Raw genomic sequence first — 21,104 nt, forward strand, 5'->3', positions numbered from 1 at the left:
GAGAGAGTAATAGGGGATGTTAATCTTTACTATTGTGGGAAGTCAGCCCCCCAGAGAAGGAAATATTAAAAGGGCAGGAAAATATATTTCCTCAAAGGATCTTAAAGAGGCAGAAAAGCATGCCCAGTTTTTCTTAATAGCCCCAAGTCTCCCTCCCCCAAGCAGAAACCAGCTCTGTAGAAATGCAGATGTAAATAATCCAGGAAGGTTGGAGGCCCCCAGCTAGAAGATTAAGAAGACAAAGACACCTAAAATCTATATACTCCACCCAAACTCTAAGACAGGACATAATAGGATTAACCCACAGATGCCAAAGGGACACAGGTCAAAATACGTGACACAGGAAATACAAAGCCTCAAACAGGAACAGGAAACAAACTCAAGAGCCCCAAAGGGTATAAAAATCCACTCCCTACATGTGCTCTTCTCTCTTTTCTTCCAGAGCCATCTTTCTGTCTGGCTCTCCTCTTCAATAAACTGCAACCTTCTTTCTAAAGCAGTCGCCATGTTGTTTATTCCCAGCTTGGACTGAACCATCATGAAGACTTTTCCTTCAACACTATGATTAAAATCATAGCCTATAGGTTTGCAGACTGAGTCCTTCATAATACCTTTATCTTCTAATGAGCATAGTATACTGTCTAGGTCTGACCAGCAGGTAGTCCTCAACTTATGGCCACAATTGGGACTGGCATTTCAATCACTAAGCCAGGGGATTGTTAAGTGAATCGTGCCCGGTTTTATGACCTTTCTTGCTGCGATCTTTAAGCAAATCACAACGTTGCTAAGCAAATCTGGCTTCTCCTGTTTGCTTGTGAGAAGCCACTTGGGAAGGTTGCAAATGGTCATCAGATGAAACCCAGGCTGCTGCAACCATCTTGTGGCCAAGTGGCTGAATTTTGATCACAGGACCATGGGGACGCCGTGGGACCACAAGAACACTGCGTCCTTGTGGTTGTAAGAGTGAGGATTGGTTATAAGTCACTTTTTTTCAATGCCGTCATAACTCTGAAGGTGTTAAACAAATGGTTGAAGATGCAGACTACCTGTAGTAGGTGCATTTTAAAATTTCACATCATAGGGCAAGAACCTACTAAAGCAGGATCATAGCCGCTGAAGATCAAATGTTTGGTGTAGAAGCACTATCATATCTAAATGCAATAAAGCCCTTACAGTTCATATTATCCGGGATTACATCTAATTCTTTACCAATATGGTTCTTGTAGCAATATAGGGCCTGATACCTAAGCAAAATAATGACACTTTCTGCATTGATCTTTCTGCTAGTGAAGAACAAGAATATTTTTGCCCTTTGGAACTGGAAATATGTCAGCTGCCAATCACACAAACACTGTTGAGGAATGTCCTGATAAGATACTGTAAGATGCTTACCCATCTTTAACGTCAGCCTTTTCACAGACACTCTCTTATGAGGAGACATTCTTGAAGACAACCGGTCTGCGTGAACTTTCATGCAAAATTTGACTTGCATGAGAAGAAATGAACATTACTTACTAGAAATCAAATTATTCCACTTCCATTAGTGTACTGATTCTCAACATAAGTTTAAAATTGCCCCTAATATTTTGTTTTCAGACGCACTTTGGGGTTCAATCAAAACACTGGGAAAATTATGATGTATTTCATAATATTAATCTGATGGAAATTAGAATTGCAGCCAATCAATCATCTAGATTCCTTTCCAGATAGAGTTAATCTTTGTCATATAGTATATCAAGGGTTCCTCCCCACCCACCCACCCACCCCCTGGCTGCAGATTGGCACCAGTCCATGGCCCACCGGGAACTGGGCCATCCAAGCGAGCGAAGCCAGTGGTGGGATTCAAATACCTGAAGAACCAGTTCTCTGCATGGATGCAGGCCTGGGCGTCTAGGTCTAGAATGGACTTCCGGAAGTGGTGTGCATTCGGCTGGTTCTCTGAAGTCAACAAAATTTAGCTACCGGTTCTACTGAACCGGTGCGAACCGGCTGAATCCCACCACTGAGCGAAGCCCCAACCACTAACGCATGATCCAGGTAGTACACGAAACCATATTCTCCCAGATTATAGAAAAACTGCCCTCTGTGACACTTTTCCCTGGTGCCCAAAAGGTTGGGGGCCTCTACACTACATGATAGATCTCAGCACATGGTTTACGGAATAGATTGCATAAAAAATGGAATAACTTTTTTTTAAGAAAAGCAATTCAACTTTTTAAATAGGAATAGCCTATTTAATTATGGCCAAGTGCACTTTGGTAAGTACACAATGCCTGTTTTAGACTAATTGACCTTATGACACAAAACACTAGTTAATTCATATTTATAGGGTATAATTTTGTATTTTTACTGAAGCATTGTTATATTAATGACTCAGCTAGCAATAGATGTGACACTTGGGGGGGGGAAACAATCAGACAGTTCCACCTAGTCTGCCACAATGAAATTTCCTGTTAGGAAATTGAAAACAATTAACTTATTTCAGAATATTATTTTAAAGATTGATACTGGCCCTGTTTCTTCCATTATTTGTTCCCTTGAGCGCTGCCAGTAGTTTAAGCTGTACAATTACCATATTCCTGAAGGTGCTATACAATTTGACTTGAAAACTAATCTTAAATAAAATCAAATAATAATCAAATTACTTTCCTGAGAACTGGGGAGGGATTCCTTCTGTGGGCTGAGGTATCCTTTATCTGACCCTCATCTAAGCTGCAAATATTCCTTCTGTCTCCTAAGGTCATATTCAAAATTCAAATGATGCCCTTAGAGCCTGTCCAAATCCCACTCCCCTTGTAAAGTGTAAAGTGTAATGTGACAGAATGGGGAGGTAAAGGCATGGGAAGTAATCAAGTCATTGCATTAAACTGAATCACATGTTAAGCTTAATTTTGACATTAAAGGCTTAGGCCTTTCCTTTTTGCAGTGTGATCCTTGGCTGTCACTCAGAGACATAAGGCAGACCTCTGGGTGAAAGAAGACATGGGCTACTGTCTTACAAGGCAGGATAGAGCCATTAGTTATGTCTTCTTAAATATTTATTATAAATCACAGTCCAGCTATCCAGTGCACAGCACCATTGTGGACAACCTCACTTAGGTATTTCAAACTTTCATCGTGGTGGCTTTCAATCTGATAACACCTGACTGATAGTGTGCAGAGAGGCCGAACAGATTTCTCCACAATGCATTCTCTTCATTCAAAGGGTTAGCTGGAAAATCTGGCCCATCAGCCCAGTGTTGAAAAGTTGCTCAAATTTCCAACTTCTGGTTTTCTTCACTTCAGGAACCCATGCTTTCACTCAAGAGCTGGGAGGACAATTTCAAGTTCATAGGACAAAGAAAAACCTGAAGGCTGAAAAAAAGCAGTGTAAGTAACTATCCAAAGAGAATCCCAAAGGTGCTTTTTCACAAGGCAACTGGACTTTTTCTTTCTTTTTTTTTGCTTTGAAGACATTTCGCTTCTCATCCAAGAAGCTTCTTCAGCTCTGAAGAACTGAAGAAGCTCCTTGGATGAGAAGCGAAATGTCTTCAAAGAAAAACAAGAAAGTCCAGTTGCCTCGTGAAAAAGCACCTTTGGGATAAATATGGCCTGGATGACTGAGAATCTCCATAGATATCCAAAGAGAACTTACGCAAAGCTAATTAATGCCTTTGGTCTTTGTTCCAGGAAAGCAGAGCAGTGATATTTTTAAAAGTTGATATGAACATATTATTAAGTTAAAATATTACAATATTAAGTATTAAAGTAGAGCCATGGTGGCTCAGTAGTTAGAATGCAGTATTGCAGGCTAACTCTGCCGACTGCCAGCAGTTTGGTTCTGACCGGCTCAAGGTTGACTCAGCCTTCCATCCTTCTGAGGTCGGTAAAATGAGGACTCAGATTGTTGGGGACAATAGGCTGACTCTGTAAACCGCTTAGAGAGGGCCATAAAGCACTATGAAGCAGTATATAAGTCTCAGTACTAAGTGCTATTGCTATTAACGCAATCCCAGAGGTCAGTAAGTGATTGATAAAGTAAATTCTTGAAATTAGCTGGTCAGACTATAAGAATATGTTGTATTTCAAGGTATCTGAAAGTGGGCAGTCTATCTGCTCCTATACAAGGGATTGAAATTATGTAATTAAGGCTCATAGATAGGAAGGGATTTGAAAGTCTACGTTAGCTCCTGTTAATAACAGTAATTTTCTGGCAGATAGTCGACCAGTCTCTCTTTAAAAACTTTTAGCAAAGGACAGCTCACTGCCCACAGGTCATACTATCAGGGAGCTCTCCCTAAATTTAAATTGAACTAGACAACTAAACAACCATTTTCATTCCTGTCACAACTTTCAGCAGAGCTCAAGTGACGTTTCCTTCTCCTTCTCCTCCTCTTCCTCAGCTGATCTTCTGAGTTCCCTGCATTTTGCCAGAAAGAAGGGGAACAAAGAAAGTTTTGGACTGCAAAGAAAACTGCACCTTCATTTCCCATTCCACCATGTCCTCGAGGGTCCTCTCCAGGGAGGAAGAGGGCTCATCTGTTGACTGCCAGCATTCCTCAGCCAGCTCTAACTCATCAGAAACATCTGAGTCTCTCCCTGATCCTTCGCTTATCACATACCGCCTTTAAGAGATTTCAGATGTTGGCCTCGGTTCCAAAGCAGCCAATCACCACTTGCCCATTAGGGCTTGCTGCCAGCCAATTGGGTACAGGGACAGAGGAAATGGAAAAGAGAGCAGGGATATGCCACTCACATTTTCCCTTGCAGCACATAACCTATGACAGTGGTGGCGAACCTATGGCACGCGTGCCAGAGGCGGCACAGAGCCCTCTCTGTGGGCACACTCACCATGCCCCGGAGATGGCAACCGTCCCTCTTCAACCAGCCGCCCACTAACTCACCGAGGTCCCATATGGCTGGATAAATCCCAGCACCCATGCGCTCACTGGCCTCTGTGTGCAGGGGTCGATGGTGTCAGCCAGCAGCCGTCCTGGCCCCTGCCTCACCTTGCCCTGTGACAATGGCACCCCCACCCTGCCTCACCTTGCCTCGCCAGATATTGGGTGCATTATTTAAATCAGCCCACTTGAGGTACCTTGATTCAAAAATTGTTGCCCCGTGATGCGCCATTTTGCCCAATTGAAGGTTACAAACAGGCAGGAGAGTTTTAGTAGTACGGTATATAGACACCAGTGGTTTAATCTGAATCCAAATCCCGTGCTGTAGAGCAGAAAACCAATTTACTTTACCATCTCCGAGGCAGTCCTTTATATATTTAGATTCAAGCTGATTCAGAAGTTGTCACATTGTGACAACACATCTTACACAAAACCTTTTCTTTGTGATCATAGACGAAGTCTACAGCATTAGCAATAAAATGAAAAGTCAACAGGAAATAAGAGAAAAAAAGATGTCAACAACTGAATTAAATCAAAGCTTCCACACTATAAGTTCTTACAGTTTCAAAACGAATTTATGAATCTTCTCCAGTAGATATGTTAAGGCTGTAATGTTTTTTGCAGTTTCTGGTATACAAGTAGTCCTCAACATATGAACACAATGGGGACCAGAATTTCCTTTGCTATGCCAGGGATACGTTAAATGAGTCATGCCCAATTTTACAACTTTTTTGCCACAGTTTTTAAGCAAATCACTGCAGTAGTTAATTAAATCATGCTGTTAAGCAAATCGGGTTCTCCTGTTGATTTTGCTTGTCGGAAGCCAACTGGGAAGGTCTCAGATGGTGATCATGTGACCCTGAGATGCTGCAGCTGTCATAAATACATACCGTTTGAATTTTGATCATGTGACATTGGGGGATGCTGTGATGTAAGTGCAGAGACTAGTTGTCAGTCACTTTTTTCAGTGCTGCTATAATTTCAAAATGGTTTACAAATCAAGGACAACCTCTATTCTACATACACATGAAATCCCAAAGGTGCATCCATACCTGGATGACTGAGAATCTCCATAGACAGACGCATGAAATAATTTATTTAGAACCTGGGCTGTAATCTTGTCTTTTTCTGGGAATTATAGAGTAGACATGTTTTTATTTCTTCACTCCTGATGCCATATCATCATAAACACAGGATGAGCAAAACAGGGATTGTTCTGTCATATATACAGATCTGGCTTATAACAACTAGTGTGAAGGCATGTCTCTTCTTCCAAAAGATACAAGAAGGATACACAGTGGTGGGATTCAGCCGGTTCACACCACCTTGGCAGAACTGGTAGCTAATTTTTTGTTACCCAGGCCCAGAACAGACTTCCAGAAGCAGCATCCGCACAGAGAACCGGTTGTTCACATATTTGAATCCCACCACTGAGGACATACATAATGACTTCTCCTATGTGACAAAGCAGGACATTGGCAACAGTGAAGATTTGTTACATCCACTCCTCCACCCAAAGTTGCACCTTGACCAGCTAGATCTTGCCCTTAATCAGAATGTATCTCAATAAAGTAGAAGATACTTCTGTCCACCAGCTACTATCTTTAAACCATTTGTGAGAGGGAGTAATCCAAACATGTTGCATGCCACTATTTTTGGCCTCTTGCATACTGCACTGAAAAATGGATAGGTTTTAGACTATGATGGAATGGATCATTCAGATCAGTATTTCTCAACCTTGGCAACTTTAAGATGCGTGGACTTGGGTATTCTGGGAATTGACGTCCACACATCTTAAAGTCACCAAAGTTGAAAAATGCTGGTTTAGACCACTAGAGTCTAAATGGCCTAAACAAGCCATTCAAATCAGTCTAAATTCTCTTGTTGAATTTATTTCTCAGTGGAAGAATTCAGATTAAAGCATTAGTTCCACTGTCAAAGTGTTTGTTGACTGAGGAAGAGATTTTTTAACATTTAACCAGAACCTTCCTTCCAGTAACTGCCTCCCGAAAGTACAGCAAAAGAACATCTTACAATGACACCAAAAATAGCTTTCCTGGATGCACCAATAAATCTACTGAGGTTTATAGATGGCTTTAGTAAAATGTGGAGAAAGTACTGGAAAGCAAAGGATCAAGGATGGAGACTAAACATCACTAACAAATAGTAAAAAAAACCTACAAAAAACTAGACTCTTCATATTTTTTCTCCTCACATTTCTCCTCTGCGTTTTGTTGATTCCTTTTCTTTGGATAGCTCAGAGGAACACCTATTCCGTAAATGTTGGCAAATATTTGATCTTTGGCATCAACATATAGGAAATATTAAATCCTTGCTCATAGGCAACAAAACAACTGTCCTAGGCATGGTGGAAGCTGCAAGAGTGAAATCCCTAGCCACATTTTTACTTATTTATTAGATTTTATCCTGATTTTATTACTTTATAAGTTATTTAAGGTGACCAACATTCATCATACTCCTTCCTCTTCCTCTTTTTCCTCACAACAAAAACCTTGTGACGTGGGTTGAGTTGAGAAAGATTGAGTAGCCCAACATCACCCAGGTAGCTTTCATGGGGACTAAAACTCACAGTATCCTGGTTTCTAGGTCAGCATCTTAACCACTAGACCAAATTGCCTCCAATGAAGTTCTCATTGGAAAAACACTCAGTTTGCTGACTAGGGACAGTTTTGTAGCCCTGGAGAGGTGGGGGACAATTGTCCAAATGATTCCAAATGATTCTTTTCATTTTGTACTGATGCAACCTTTTCCCAATTGCTTTTGGTGTTGACCTCAACAGCTCAATCAGCCAGAGTATGTGAGAAAACCAAAATGACGGAATTCATTTTATATTTTAATTAGTTTATAGACTTGACTGACATACCTGAACTGTACTTTGAATGGGTCCCTTTCGGTGCATCCCCTTGCACACTTAAAAGGCACTGTACTCTGACTGATTCTGTCTCTCTCCCACTGATAGTGCAATTCTGTGATGTTCCTCCTACTAATTAAGGAATGCATTTGTACAACATGCTCACTCAATTTATCCCATTTGAGGGGTCAAATGACATGCGGGGATTTGATGTAGTGGTTAAGGCACTAGGCTAGAAACCAAGAGGCTGTGAGTTCTAGTCCTGCCTTAGGCACAAAGCCAGCTGGGTGATTTTGGGCCAGTCCTATTCTCTTATACTAACTCATCTCACACTGTTGTTGTTATAGGGAAAATAGGAGGCGAAAAGAGTATTAGGTTTGTTAGCTGCCATGAGTTACTTATAAAATAAAGTAAAAGTAAAATAAAATCTAATAAATTATCTATGTAACTAAATATATATATTGAACCATGCAGTGATTGCATGGGCTAAGGAGGAGAGAAGCAAGGGCATTTCATATCAGGACTCTTAAATTGTATTATGAAAAGTATACACACTATATTTACTTCATATAAAACACAATCACCATTTAGTTATATTAGAATGCTTTCAGAAAGATACCTATGGACTCTACCAATTTTCTTCCATTTTTTTTTACTTAACTGATTTTTGTTTGGTTAAAAAATATGAAAGAAATAATAGAAATCACAAGGAGATTTGCAAATGAAATACAATATCTGGACCCTGGTTAAATTCTGCCAAAGAGATTGAGCAATTGTACATTAAAAGCTCCATATGGAGTCGGACAACATGTGGCTTTCAAGATGTTATTGGCCACGAACCCCTAAGCAGGATACTAAAGGCAAAAGAAGATGTGAGATACATTGCAACAATGGAAGATTCCCAAATTGCCACTCCTCAAGAAGCTTCCCCAGTGTCAATCTTCCATTTACCATAGAGAAATGTACCTCAGAACCAGATGAAGAGAGAATAACATTGCATTTTCCAATATGTATTTCCTCAGTAGAAGTAGCCACGAAGCTTGATAGCAAAACAAGACGTACTTAACTATACATGCATACACATAAGTTTGTGATTTCTGAAAGGATTTATATGAAACAATAATTGTTGCTGTTTTTTACATGCTATCTGTACTTTATATTTGGACTAGTAACAATCAGCATAGCAGCCTGTCACAAGAAAATGCATAGGATTTCCTACCCTTTTTGCAACAGAATGTTTACTAGAGTTGGCCTAAGATAACATCTTGATAGCCAAGAGAAGCAATCCAAATGGATCTACCCTCTTAACAAATGGCAACATTAAACTGAGATTTAACTGGACTTGCTAATTTTTAATAATGTACCAGTGCTGGCTTAGGTGATTTTGTTCCTTGAAAAGAGGATTTCCTGATCTTCTGTTGAGTGTGAAGTCCCCCTTGTATTCACCAGTTTAACTTCACACTGTTATTGCTCAAAGTCTCTCCTAAGAGGTTTAATGGCAGTGACACGGATACGATCACTGAACTGTTAGTGTCAACTTTAGAATGAGCATGGCTGCTGCCATTTTTTCCTTTTCATTTCTAGTTGACACATAGCATGGAGGGAGGGGGGTTGCCAGTTGTTGTGCTGGACAAAACAGACTTTCTTGCTTGGACTTTCTCTCATGGGAACCAAAGTCATCAGCTACTTCCGAGACTACGGGCTGGGCGTTTCATGAAAAGCCCGGCAACAAGCTGTATGTATGGGGAAACGTAGTTGCTTGCATAGCCTTAGGGGTGGGATTTCTTAACTTTGTATTGGGGAATTGTTATGCACCTCTTCAGACTTGGTTTCACTTTTGAAGTGCCGATACTTTGTATCAATAAACATGTTCTTTGAGGAACTGCAAACCTCGGAGTTCTGCTTTATTTGTCTGTCTGTCGGAACCTTGACATTAAACCAAGTATGTAAGACAATAGATTTGAACAGCGTTCGGCATCATCTACACTTCTACAGCAATGCCCAAATGATAAAACACACATGGTGGCATCCTTATGCAAATGTTGTCCTTAGGCGTTCATGTTCAAACATTTGGTGCAAGTCACATTTGCGTGATGATGTCATCATCACACATTTCATCCTTTGACTTCTTTTGCTCTCCCTGAAGATATCCATGGTCACATCTCTGCCATTGCCCAGTATCTCCTTTTTTCTAGAGAAAGAATATTCTATTGGGTTGTAGCTTACTGAGGATAACAGGGAAAATCAAGAGTTACCAGCAATGCTTATAAAATCAGAAAAACACTTTTATTTACAATTCAATCATACATTGATTAATTACAGCATTTTGGCTATTTTATTATCTAGCCAAAAAAAAAAAGGAAATTCACAGATATCAACATAAACATTCAGTTTCACAGGAGAACATTGCATTGCTATCAATACATTTAAATAATACTGTACAAGCTATGAAAGTACCAAAACATGAACCAAGTAGGTGAGAGGCTCACAATATATATATATTTTTAAAAAAACAGGTAATAACCTTGGAATAGAACTTAAATTGCAATTTTGTCTGGAGTGTACAAATTATTCCTTTCATAATATAGTTGACAACATCAAAGTAGAGTTTTTGCTTTACAATGAGACTCATACCCTACTTTAAATGTGCATAAGACTGTACCTCCATTTTATTCATATAGCTAGTACTAAGTAATGGGACATTTCTAATTAAGTAATTTCTAAGTAATAGGACATCTCTAGGAAAAGGAAGTAACAACAATTAAACTCGTACATCTGTCAGTGTATGCCAGTTTAATTGTTATTTTCTTTTCCTAGAGATTCCTGGGAACTATGGTCTTCTTTCAAGTTTCCTAATATTTCTCAAAGAATATTAGCTTCCACTATTATGCAGAACTTTAAAACTGTATACTGCATGTACTCTATCCTCCCCACTATTTGTAGCATTGCAAACATGGGGGTCTGAGCATCTATTTATACAGAAACAAACCCTCAAAGTTAAGCACTTTTTAAATTTAAATAATTTCAACAGAAGAATGAAATGCATTTTTAAAGCTCCCTCTTGTTGAGATCAGTAGGTCTTTAAAATCCACCAGGATTAAGCCCATTCTGAAAAGAAAATCTTCAGAATATCATCTAATTATTCACAAGTAGCAGTGAATAATTTTGCATTTGCTACTTACAGGTTAAAAATACTATATACAAAATACATACATCTATTGTAGATTTACCCAATTGTACTCCATCTCTGCATAATACATATGTTCAGAATATGATACATTATTTACAAGGAATATATAATATATCTTACATCATATTTACATACATTTCTACTGTCCAACCCTTCAAAAACAGTTTGGAAATGACCCATCTTCTAATCTAGAACCAAGGGTCAAATCACTGCTTCATTGAGAAGTGCCTGCATCCACAAAGTCCCCACCACCAAAATATTAGAGCAATAAAGAAAACAAAATTAAATATCCAAGCAGTGGGCCACTTTGCAAGGAAGCAAAGAGGTTTAACTGTTGAAGTAAAATTGTGGTGAGACCACAGACCAAGTAAACTGATCCAGGGATGACATTAAAAAATTAGCAACTGGAGCTTTATAGGGATTTTGCAAAACAAGAAACACCTTTCCTGTTGCTAGCAAATAGTTAAGAGTTAAGCTGTTAAGAGTTAAGCTGCTCATATGGGGTCCTTGGTGCTCTGTGAACTTGTTTTGTTGCAGACATTTCATTACCCAACTAGGTAACATAATCAGTACTACGCTGCAATACTACTTCTCTTCTATTGATAAACTGTTCATATTGTATAACTCGCCTCTATGTATAAAGATCTCTGGATAGCCCATCCTACTGCACTTCACTATTCTCATAAGTAACTACTTTGTTTGGGTATGTAGGTAAATCTGAAACTTAGTCCAGCACTACCAAAAGTAAGGCAGGTTTCATTTGGCTTGTGTTGCACATGAAAGTTAATATTGTAAAATAAAAGCATAGTTTAGAAACATATCTGTAGATTAGCCCAAGATCACAAGCACTTTGTGGCTGAGTGGAGACACTGAGTGGAGACAGAGTCTGCGCTCAAGAGACTGGTTTTCGTGAAAAGGCATAATTTGGTTGCATCCTTTCCAAAGCACATCAGCGCAATTCCTCCCACGTTGAGTTGTGATGAGAAAGATCACCAAAGACTCTGAGCAAAGTCCAATATCATCTAGTTGGTAAACTTGCAAAACTGTCTAGTTACTTCTGGTTAATGGATTTATATGTTTGGTTTAAGTGAGTCTGCAAGACTGTAGGAGCCATTTATCTTCATCTTTCTAAAAATGTAAATAAATATGGCAGCCGCAGGACCTGCTACTGTTGCTAAACAAGAAACTACGATGATTACAGGTGTCACGTAATCCAGCTCTTCAACTCTGGCTGAAAATGAAACAAACAAACAAAAATTGAGTATAACAACAATGGCCATTGGCAATGCTATCTAAAAGTTTCACTAGCAAATGTTAATCTATTTCTGGATTTAACATTACCTCCTCTTCCTTCTCTTCTGGGGCTGACATTTTGTTCACCAATTGTACAAATTTCAGTCCCCTTTATATCAATATTTATATAGCTAAATGTCACATTCATGGACAGAAGGTCCTGATACACAAGTACAGGTAATCCTTGAGTTACGAATGTAATAGAACCTGCCAATTACATTCGTAACCTGAGGATTTGTTAATTGGGAGCCTTTGGGGGCACGGTCTCGTAAGTACTTTTGGGGGCTTGGTTTCGTAACTTTGAACCGTCGCTAAGTAAACTGTCATAAGTCAAGGACTACCAAGGGAGGGGGAGAAACAACATTATTGCCAACAAACCCCTAAGACACCCTTTCTCAATCTTGTAAGCTTACAAATGCGTGGATTTCAACACCCAGAATTCACTGCAGTAGCCCTGCTCTCTGGAGAATTCTTGAATTAAAGTTCAAATAAAAATCAGTTTACGGAAAGCTACCATACAGATCAATGTTGAATGTTAACCAACTTTAGTTAGGAGTGAAATATGGGCTAAAGGGAAGGTAATAAAATAATGAAAAGGCTTAAGTATCAGATCTACTGAAAACCCTCCATTTTTTTTATCATTTTTCTTCATTGTTATTTTCCTCTTCTATATAATCTCTTTATAAATGTAGTCACCAACTTACAACCATTCTTTTAGTGATTGTTCTAAGTTATAACTTATGATCATTTTTACACTTATGACCCGTGCAGCATCCCCATGGTCACGTGATCAAAATTTGGACAGTTGGCAACGGGCATGCGTTTATGATGGTTGCAGTGTCCCGGGTTCATGGGACCACTTTTTGCGACCTTCGGACAAGCAAAGTCAACGGGGAAGCCAGATTCACTTAACAACTGTGTTACCAACTTAACAATTGCAATGATTCATTTAACAACTGTGGCAAAGAAAGTTCATAAAATGGGGTAAAGTTTCACTTAGCCGTCTTGCTTAGCAATGGAAATTTTGGGCTGAATTGGGGTTGTAAGTCAAGGACTACCTGTACAACAGCTAGTTTGCTGTCTGAGCAATGCCTTTTAATACTGCAAGAATCCTAGCAAGGGAAAGGAAGAACTGATCCCAGTTACCTTTTGGGGACTGCTACCCAATAAGCATGGAGTGTTAAGGCAACGCAATCTGGTAGCAGTATTAGTATAATATGGTTATATGGTTCAAAGGTGGAAAAATACATACCAATTATTATGATCTCTTCTGTATTATTTCTGTCATCATCAGAAACATCCACCGGGTACACAACTGTATTATTTTTCAGTGTTGCAAGCAATGTCACCAATGAAATTATTTTTGGTGCTGTGTGTGATGTAGACATTGTAATCAACTCTGGTGCTGCTATTTCTGATGTAGTAGACATAAACGTTTTCAGCGTTGCATGAGATGTAACTGATTTTGTAGTTTCTGATGCCACATCTGATGTAAAGGATGTTGTTGTTTCAGATGGGGTGGTTAACGTTGTTGTTTCAGATGAGGTGGTTAACGTTGTTGTTTCAGATGGGATGGTTAACGTTGTTGTTTCAGATGAGGTGGTTAACGTTGTTGTTTCAGATGAGGTGGTTAATGTTGAGGCGGCTGTTGAAAAGGCTGAAGAAAGAAATGAAAATATGTACTTCTGTTAATTGTTTAAAGAAGGTAGTCTACTCTTAACAAACATAAAAGCAGAATACATGATATAGTACAGGGGTAGGCAACCTTGGCTCTTTTATGACACGTGGACTTCAACTCCCAGAATTCCTGAGCCAGCATAGCTCAGCTTGGAAACCTCTCCCCTCAGCATGGCTGGCTCAGGAATTCTGGGAGTTGAAGTCCACAAGTCATAAAAGAGCCAAGGTTGCCTACCCCTCATATAGTATATATGAGTGTTAACTGTGAGAAGTTAACGTTAACATGAGAAATTCCCTGAGGGTGGTCTCCAGCACTAGTCTGAAAGCTCAGAAGACAAAACCCCAGGTCCCAGTGATCAACCCAGACTGGATCCTGCAGTGTTAACATTGAATATTTTCAGTCTGAATGCTCAATTATCTGAGATTTAAAAAACTTTATATATTGGGTTTTTTTTGTTCATTTGAATGTAAAATATTTGACATTCAGACTTTAGCTAGAGAATATTGACCATTAACCCTGAAATCACTTCAGTGAGGGAAGACAGTCTTCTCATCTCTGTCTTAATCTTCACCCTTCACAATCCGATTCTAAACACGAAAGCTTTCTAAGTGTGGCTAGAACATTTAAAAATGGACTTAATGATCACATGCTCTCCTATTGTGTAGTACATTATTGTTATTAAAGGCTCTCAAAATGACCCACAACAAATATTGTAACATTTATTAGTGCATTAAATCTAAGGGTTTTTATCTATAATAAGTATTTTGAATAGGAATAGGCTGACCAATGAATCTCTCTTCTCTTGCAATAATAAATAAATTGCTATTATCTGCCCCTTCATAATTAAAATGAGACTGGCTATAATAGGACTGGTGATACAAGATTGTTGCAGATGCAAGGTGAAACCAATGCTTTGCAAGGCCAGTAGTAGTGAGGACACAATCTGTAAGTGCATTCAGAATGTGGCCTATTATATTCCCAGGGGTTTTATACCTTGTACAGAAATATATAGTGATCTTCTCTCCACTACACTTGTAACTTCATTGGTGACTTCACAAATATAGGTTCCAGAGTCAGAGGCCTGAGGATTTGGGATAAAGAGGTTGTACTTTTCCGTAATATTCTGGGCAATTCCATCAGGAAGCTGCTTCTTCCAGGCAAAGCTAGCCTTAGGATGACTTTCAGTCAGGCAGGTAAGTGTCAGTGCTTCTCCTTCTAGTATGGTGTTGCCTTGCAATGCCACAATTTGAGTATTCCGTGGGCCATCTTAAGGAAAGCAAAGGATAGACAAGTTAAATTAGCAAAATGGACATTGCAGGTCATAATAAGTGCCCTAAATGGGGAAAGGTTTGAGAATCAACTGGTGAACATCCACAAATTCACACTTGTTTATCAACTGATGGATTTTTCCTCTATTAAAAACATTTAAAGTACAAATATTAATCAGATGGGGAAAGCACTTAAAGCAGCTTACAAAATGAAAGCATAAACCAGAACTGCTCATTTGACTTGTCTTGCCCCAATTGTCTTAAGATTCCTTCTTATGTCCTCCTAAATCCAGTTCAGCCTATTGCAAGTGGAGGCAACCTTAACATGAATATAACCTGTGCTGGAATCTTTATTCCATCAACATACTTACAATTTATTTCCATCACATGTGTAGACAGTCTGGGTTTCAAAGCCATTTCCTCTAACAGCAACTCAGCTTTGCATATGATCTCTTTCCCAAAATCTTCTTCCATAGGAATAAAATTAATTTTATGGTTCTTGGTCTGTAATGATTTTGTGTGAGGGTCTTGAAAAAACTCTTTTTCAGCAGGTATTTTTCCTTTTAGCAAAGTGATCTTCAACTGCTCAGAAGGATAGACCTTGGGAACACTGCAGGTGACAGAAGCTGGTTCCCCAAGAATGAGAGGGCTTGTGAGCTCAATAACCGGATCGCTGGGGAATGCTAAAAGAAGAAACGAAGAAACCATATCAGAGGAAGGTTGTTAGCAGCTAAAATCAAGCTGGAATTTGTCTTGTCAATTCTCTGTTTACAACTACTCAGTCCTCATGTTTTGGATGCAAACTGCTTTCCAGCTGATGGCATCTGAACAAATATCATGGCAGAAGATTTTACATGCAGGTCTTGTTGCTTGATATGTAAACTCTGAATGAACCAGCATTCAACACAGCATCTCAACACATGAACACCCCCAGAAGACCCATAGCCAGGGAGGAGAAAAGAAGGACCCTGCGTCCAGTTCCATTATGCTACTACCTCATTTCAGTAAACAATTTTAATTTAATGCAAAAGCAAAATGAACTGTTTTACTTTCTATATCTTCTAATCAGTTAGAATGTAGCATTTCAGGCTAATTCTGCTGACTGTCAGTAGTTCGATTCTGACCGGCTCAAGGTTGACTTAAGTTAAGAGTAAATGCACTGTACTGTTTTCCAGTTTAAGAGCATTCAGATTTGATAGATGTTTATAGAAAGGCATGCACCCAAGACTTTGTCATACAGACTCTAATTAACCTATCTTCCTTTTTTGTGTGTAGCCTCCACAACATTTTTTTATTGTCTATGGACCTGGACTCCAGGATTATTAGGATGTAACGATCTAAAAGACAGCTTCAGAATTTCAATTACAGCAGACCCAAACACAATGGGCACAAATACTCCCAAACTCTCCAATTGTTGCTGACGGTTCCTTCTATTCAGCAGTGTCATCTGATGGAATACAGGAGATCTGTATTAGCACATGCCCTCTGGAATGGTGCGGGCACACACACATGCATACACACACATACCAAGATATGGATGGCCACTGCCTTGACTTTCCTTATCTTTCATAAGTTCTTGAAAACCTAGTTTTTTTTGTGTTGGATGCACCAGCATTGTTGAATGGTTGAAATTATGCTTATGGCTAGCCTTGGTTGTATCACGTCTTTATGGATTCAGACTGACAGTGCACTTCAGTTCTGTTAATTATTTTATTATTTATTTGTATCCCACCTTTATTATTTTTACAAATAACTCAAGGTAGCCAACATATTCAACACACCTTCCTCCTCCTATTTTCTCCACAACAACAAACCTGTGAGGTGAGTTGGGCTGAAAGAGAGAGAGAGAGAGAGAGAGAGACGGGGGCCCTCCCGGCCCCCACGGCCCCCTCCTCACCAGCAGCCCCCCCGGCTGAGAGTCACCCCCGGGCACGGCCCACATGGAGCAGCGCAGCCAAGCACATGGCAGCAGGGACAAAACATCAAAATATCTGTGACAACCATTCCTACTTTTAGATCAATTAGCTACTTAAATTCCATACAGGTGGAAACTTCAGGTATGCTATGAGAATTAGATACACTATATCTTACTACAGTTTAGTTACTTACAGTAAATGTCAACCATGACTGCTTTTTCTTTGGATGGTTCACCCGGCTTGCAACCAGCAGTGCAGACATATTGGTGCTCATGTTGAAATCCAACAGATTGTATAGTTAAAACGGAACTGTTTCCTTGACTGTGTGATTTCCCACCTAATGGATAGTCTAACTGGGTTCTCCAGGAGAAGTGTGGGGATTCACAACCAGTTGTGTGACAACTTAGGGCAATCTTGTGTCCAATTTGCGCAACAACCTTATGACCTGGCACAATGTCCTCTATTCCAAATGCTTTAGCTGAAACAAGAGAGAAGGAAGAACATTCAGGATATATGGATGCATACTGTATATGTATATGTAACAGATTAATATTTATCTTCCTGCTGTTTATTACCAAGCAGTTATCCAAATGGACCAAACTCAATTTTCAGTAACTTGCTTCTAGAGACCAAAGAGTTAAAAGCGGAAATGTATATAAGCAGGTGTCAAGGGAAAANCCTGATACACAAGTACAGGTAATCCTTGAGTTACGAATGTAATAGAACCTGCCAATTACATTCGTAACCTGAGGATTTGTTAATTGGGAGCCTTTGGGGGCACGGTCTCGTAAGTACTTTTGGGGGCTTGGTTTCGTAACTTTGAACCGTCGCTAAGTAAACTGTCATAAGTCAAGGACTACCAAGGGAGGGGGAGAAATAACATTATTGCCAACAAACCCCTAAGACACCCTTTCTCAATCTTGTAAGCTTACAAATGCGTGGATTTCAACACCCAGAATTCACTGCAGTAGCCCTGCTCTCTGGAGAATTCTTGAATTAAAGTTCAAATAAAAATCAGTTTACGGAAAGCTACCATACAGATCAATGTTGAATGTTAACCAACTTTAGTTAGGAGTGAAATATGGGCTAAAGGGAAGGTAATAAAATAATGAAAAGGCTTAAGTATCAGATCTACTGAAAACCCTCCATTTTTTTTATCATTTTTCTTCATTGTTATTTTCCTCTTCTATATAATCTCTTTATAAATGTAGTCACCAACTTACAACCATTCTTTCAGTGATTGTTCTAAGTTATAACTTATGACCATTTTTACACTTATGACCCGTGCAGCATCCCCATGGTCACGTGATCAAAATTCGGACAGTTGGCAACGGGCATGCGTTTATGATGGTTGCAGTGTTCATGGGACCACTTTTTGCGACCTTCGGACAAGCAAAGTCAACGGGGAAGCCAGATTCACTTAACAACTGTGTTACCAACTTAACAATTGCAATGATTCATTTAACAACTGTGGCAAAGAAAGTTCATAAAATGGGGTAAAGTTTCACTTAGCCGTCTTGCTTAGCAATGGAAATTTTGGGCTGAATTGGGGTTGTAAGTCAAGGACTACCTGTACAACAGCTAGTTTGCTGTCTGAGCAATGCCTTTTAATACTGCAAGAATCCTAGCAAGGGAAAGGAAGAACTGATCCCAGTTACCTTTTGGGGACCGCTACCCAATAAGCATGGAGTGTTAAGGCAACGCAATCTGGTAGCAGTATTAGTATAATATGGTTATATGGTTCAAAGGTGGAAAAATACATACCAATTATTATGATCTCTTCTGTATTATTTCTGTCATCATCAGAAACATCCACCGGGTACACAACTGTATTATTTTTCAGTGTTGCAAGCAATGTCACCGAGGTAATTATTTTTGGTGCTGTGTGTGATGTAGACATTTTAAGCAACTCCGGTGCTGCTATTTCTGATGTAGTAGACATAAACGTTTTCAGCGTTGCATGAGATGTAACTGATTTTGTAGTTTCTGATGCCGCATCTGATGTAAAGGATGTTGTTGTTTCAGATGGGGTGGTTAACGTTGTTGTTTCAGATGAGGTGGTTAACGTTGTTGTTTCAGATGGGATGGTTAACGTTGTTGTTTCAGATGAGGTGGTTAACGTTGTTGTTTCAGATGAGGTGGTTAATGTTGAGGCGGCTGTTGAAAAGGCTGAAGAAAGAAATGAAAATATGTACTTCTGTTAATTGTTAAAGAAGGTAGTCTACTCTTAACAAACATAAAATCAGAATACATGATATAGTACAGGGGTAGGCAACCTTGGCTCTTTTATGACACGTGGACTTCAACTCCCAGAATTCCTGAGCCAGCATAGCTCAGCTTGGAAACCTCTCTCCTCAGCATGGCTGGCTCAGGAATTCTGGGAGTTGAAGTCCACAAGTCATAAAAGAGCCAAGGTTGCCTACCCCTCACATAGTATATATGAGTGTTAACGTTGCTGTGAGAAGTTAACGTTAACATGAGAAGTTCCCTGAAGGTGGTCTCCAGCACTAGTCTGAAAGCTCAGAAGACAAAACCCCAGGTCCCAGTGATCAACCCAGACTGGATCCTGCAGTGTTAACATTGAATATTTTCAGTCTGAATGCTCAACTATCTGAGTTTTAAAAAACTTTATATATTGGGTTTTTTTGTTCATTTGAATGTAAAATATTTGACATTCAGACTTTAGCTAAAGAATATTGACCATTAACCCTGAAATCACTTCAGTGAGGGAAGATAGTCTTCTCATCTCTGTCTTAATCTTCACCCTTCACAATCCGATTCTAAACACGAAAGCTTTCTAAGTGTGGCTAGAACATTTAAAAATGGACTTAATGATCACATGCTCTCCTATTGTGTAGTACATTATTGTTATTAAAGGCTCTCAAAATGACCCAGAACAAATATTGTAACATTTATTAGTGCATTAAATCTAAGGGTTTTTATCTATAATAAGTATTTTGAATAGGAATAGGCTGACCAATGAATCTCTGTCTCTTGCAATAATAAATAAATTGCTATTATCTGCCCCTTCATAATTAAAATGAGGCTGGCTATAATAGGACTGGTGATACAAGATTGTTGCAGATGGAAAGGTGAAACCAATGCTTTGCAAGGCCAGTAGTAGTGAGGACACAATCTGTAAGTGCATTCAGAATGTGGCCTATTATATTCCCAGGGGTTTTATACCTTGTACAGAAATATATAGTGATTTTCTCTCCACTACATTTGTAACTTCATTGGTGACTTCACAAATATAGGTTCCAGAGTCAGAGGCCTGAGGATTTGGGATAAAGAGGTTGTACTTTTCCGTAATATTCTGGGCAATTCCATCAGGAAGCTGCTTCTTCCAGGCAAAACTAGCCTTAGGATGACTTTCAGTCAGGCAGGTAAGTGTCAGTGCTTCTCCTTCTAGTATGGTGTTGCCTTGCAATGCCACAATTTGAGTATTCCGTGGGCCATCTTAAGGAAAGCAAAGGATAGACAAGTTAAATTAGCAAAATGGACATTGCAGGTCATAATAAGTGCCCTAAATGGGGAAAGGTTTTGAGAATCAACTGGTGAACATCAACAAATTCACACTTGTTTATTAACTGATGGATTTTTCCTCTATTAAAAACATTTAAAGTACAAATATTAATCAGATGGGGAAAGCACTTTAAGCAGCTTACAAAATGAAAGCATAAACCAGAACTGCTCATTTGACTTGTCTTGCCCCAGTTGTCTTAAGATTCCTTCTTATGTCCTCCTAAATCAGTGGTTCTCAACCTTTTTAATGCCGCGACCCCAACCGGTCGTAAGTCGAGGACTAAACCGGTCGTAAGTCGAGGACTAAACTGGTCGTAAGTCGAGGACTAAACCGGTCGTAAGTCGAGGACTACCCAACCGGTCGTAAGTCGAGGACTTTCCCTGCCCGGGAGCGCCGCGCATGCGTGGTTCCGCCCCCTGCGCCGGCCGAGGCGTAGCTGGCAAGCGGCAGAGACGGAGCAGGCCGACCACCAGCTGGCCCA

At 39.5% G+C, this 21,104-nt stretch overlaps 1 protein-coding gene across 1 annotated transcript in view; it reads right to left on the reverse strand.

The window, feature by feature from the left end:
- Positions 1–11,218: 11,218 nt before the first annotated feature.
- The window catches only part of VCAM1 (vascular cell adhesion molecule 1), a 15,622-nt gene continuing 5,736 nt past the window's right edge, over positions 11,219–21,104 (reverse strand). Inside the window, exons 4-9 of the mRNA XM_029287237.1 lie at positions 20,284–20,556; positions 17,291–17,575; positions 15,553–15,864; positions 14,907–15,179; positions 13,488–13,892; positions 11,219–12,173 (exon numbers count right to left, since the gene is read on the reverse strand). Coding sequence (XP_029143070.1) covers positions 12,013–12,173; positions 13,488–13,892; positions 14,907–15,179; positions 15,553–15,864; positions 17,291–17,575; positions 20,284–20,556 — 1,709 coding nt within the window. The 3' untranslated portion in view covers positions 11,219–12,012. The remainder of the gene's footprint in view (positions 12,174–13,487; positions 13,893–14,906; positions 15,180–15,552; positions 15,865–17,290; positions 17,576–20,283; positions 20,557–21,104) is intronic.

This window comes from Protobothrops mucrosquamatus, unplaced genomic scaffold (genome assembly GCF_001527695.2).
Source record: "Protobothrops mucrosquamatus isolate PMUCROS unplaced genomic scaffold, P.Mucros_1.0 scaffold_267, whole genome shotgun sequence".
NCBI lineage: Eukaryota > Metazoa > Chordata > Lepidosauria > Squamata > Viperidae > Protobothrops > Protobothrops mucrosquamatus.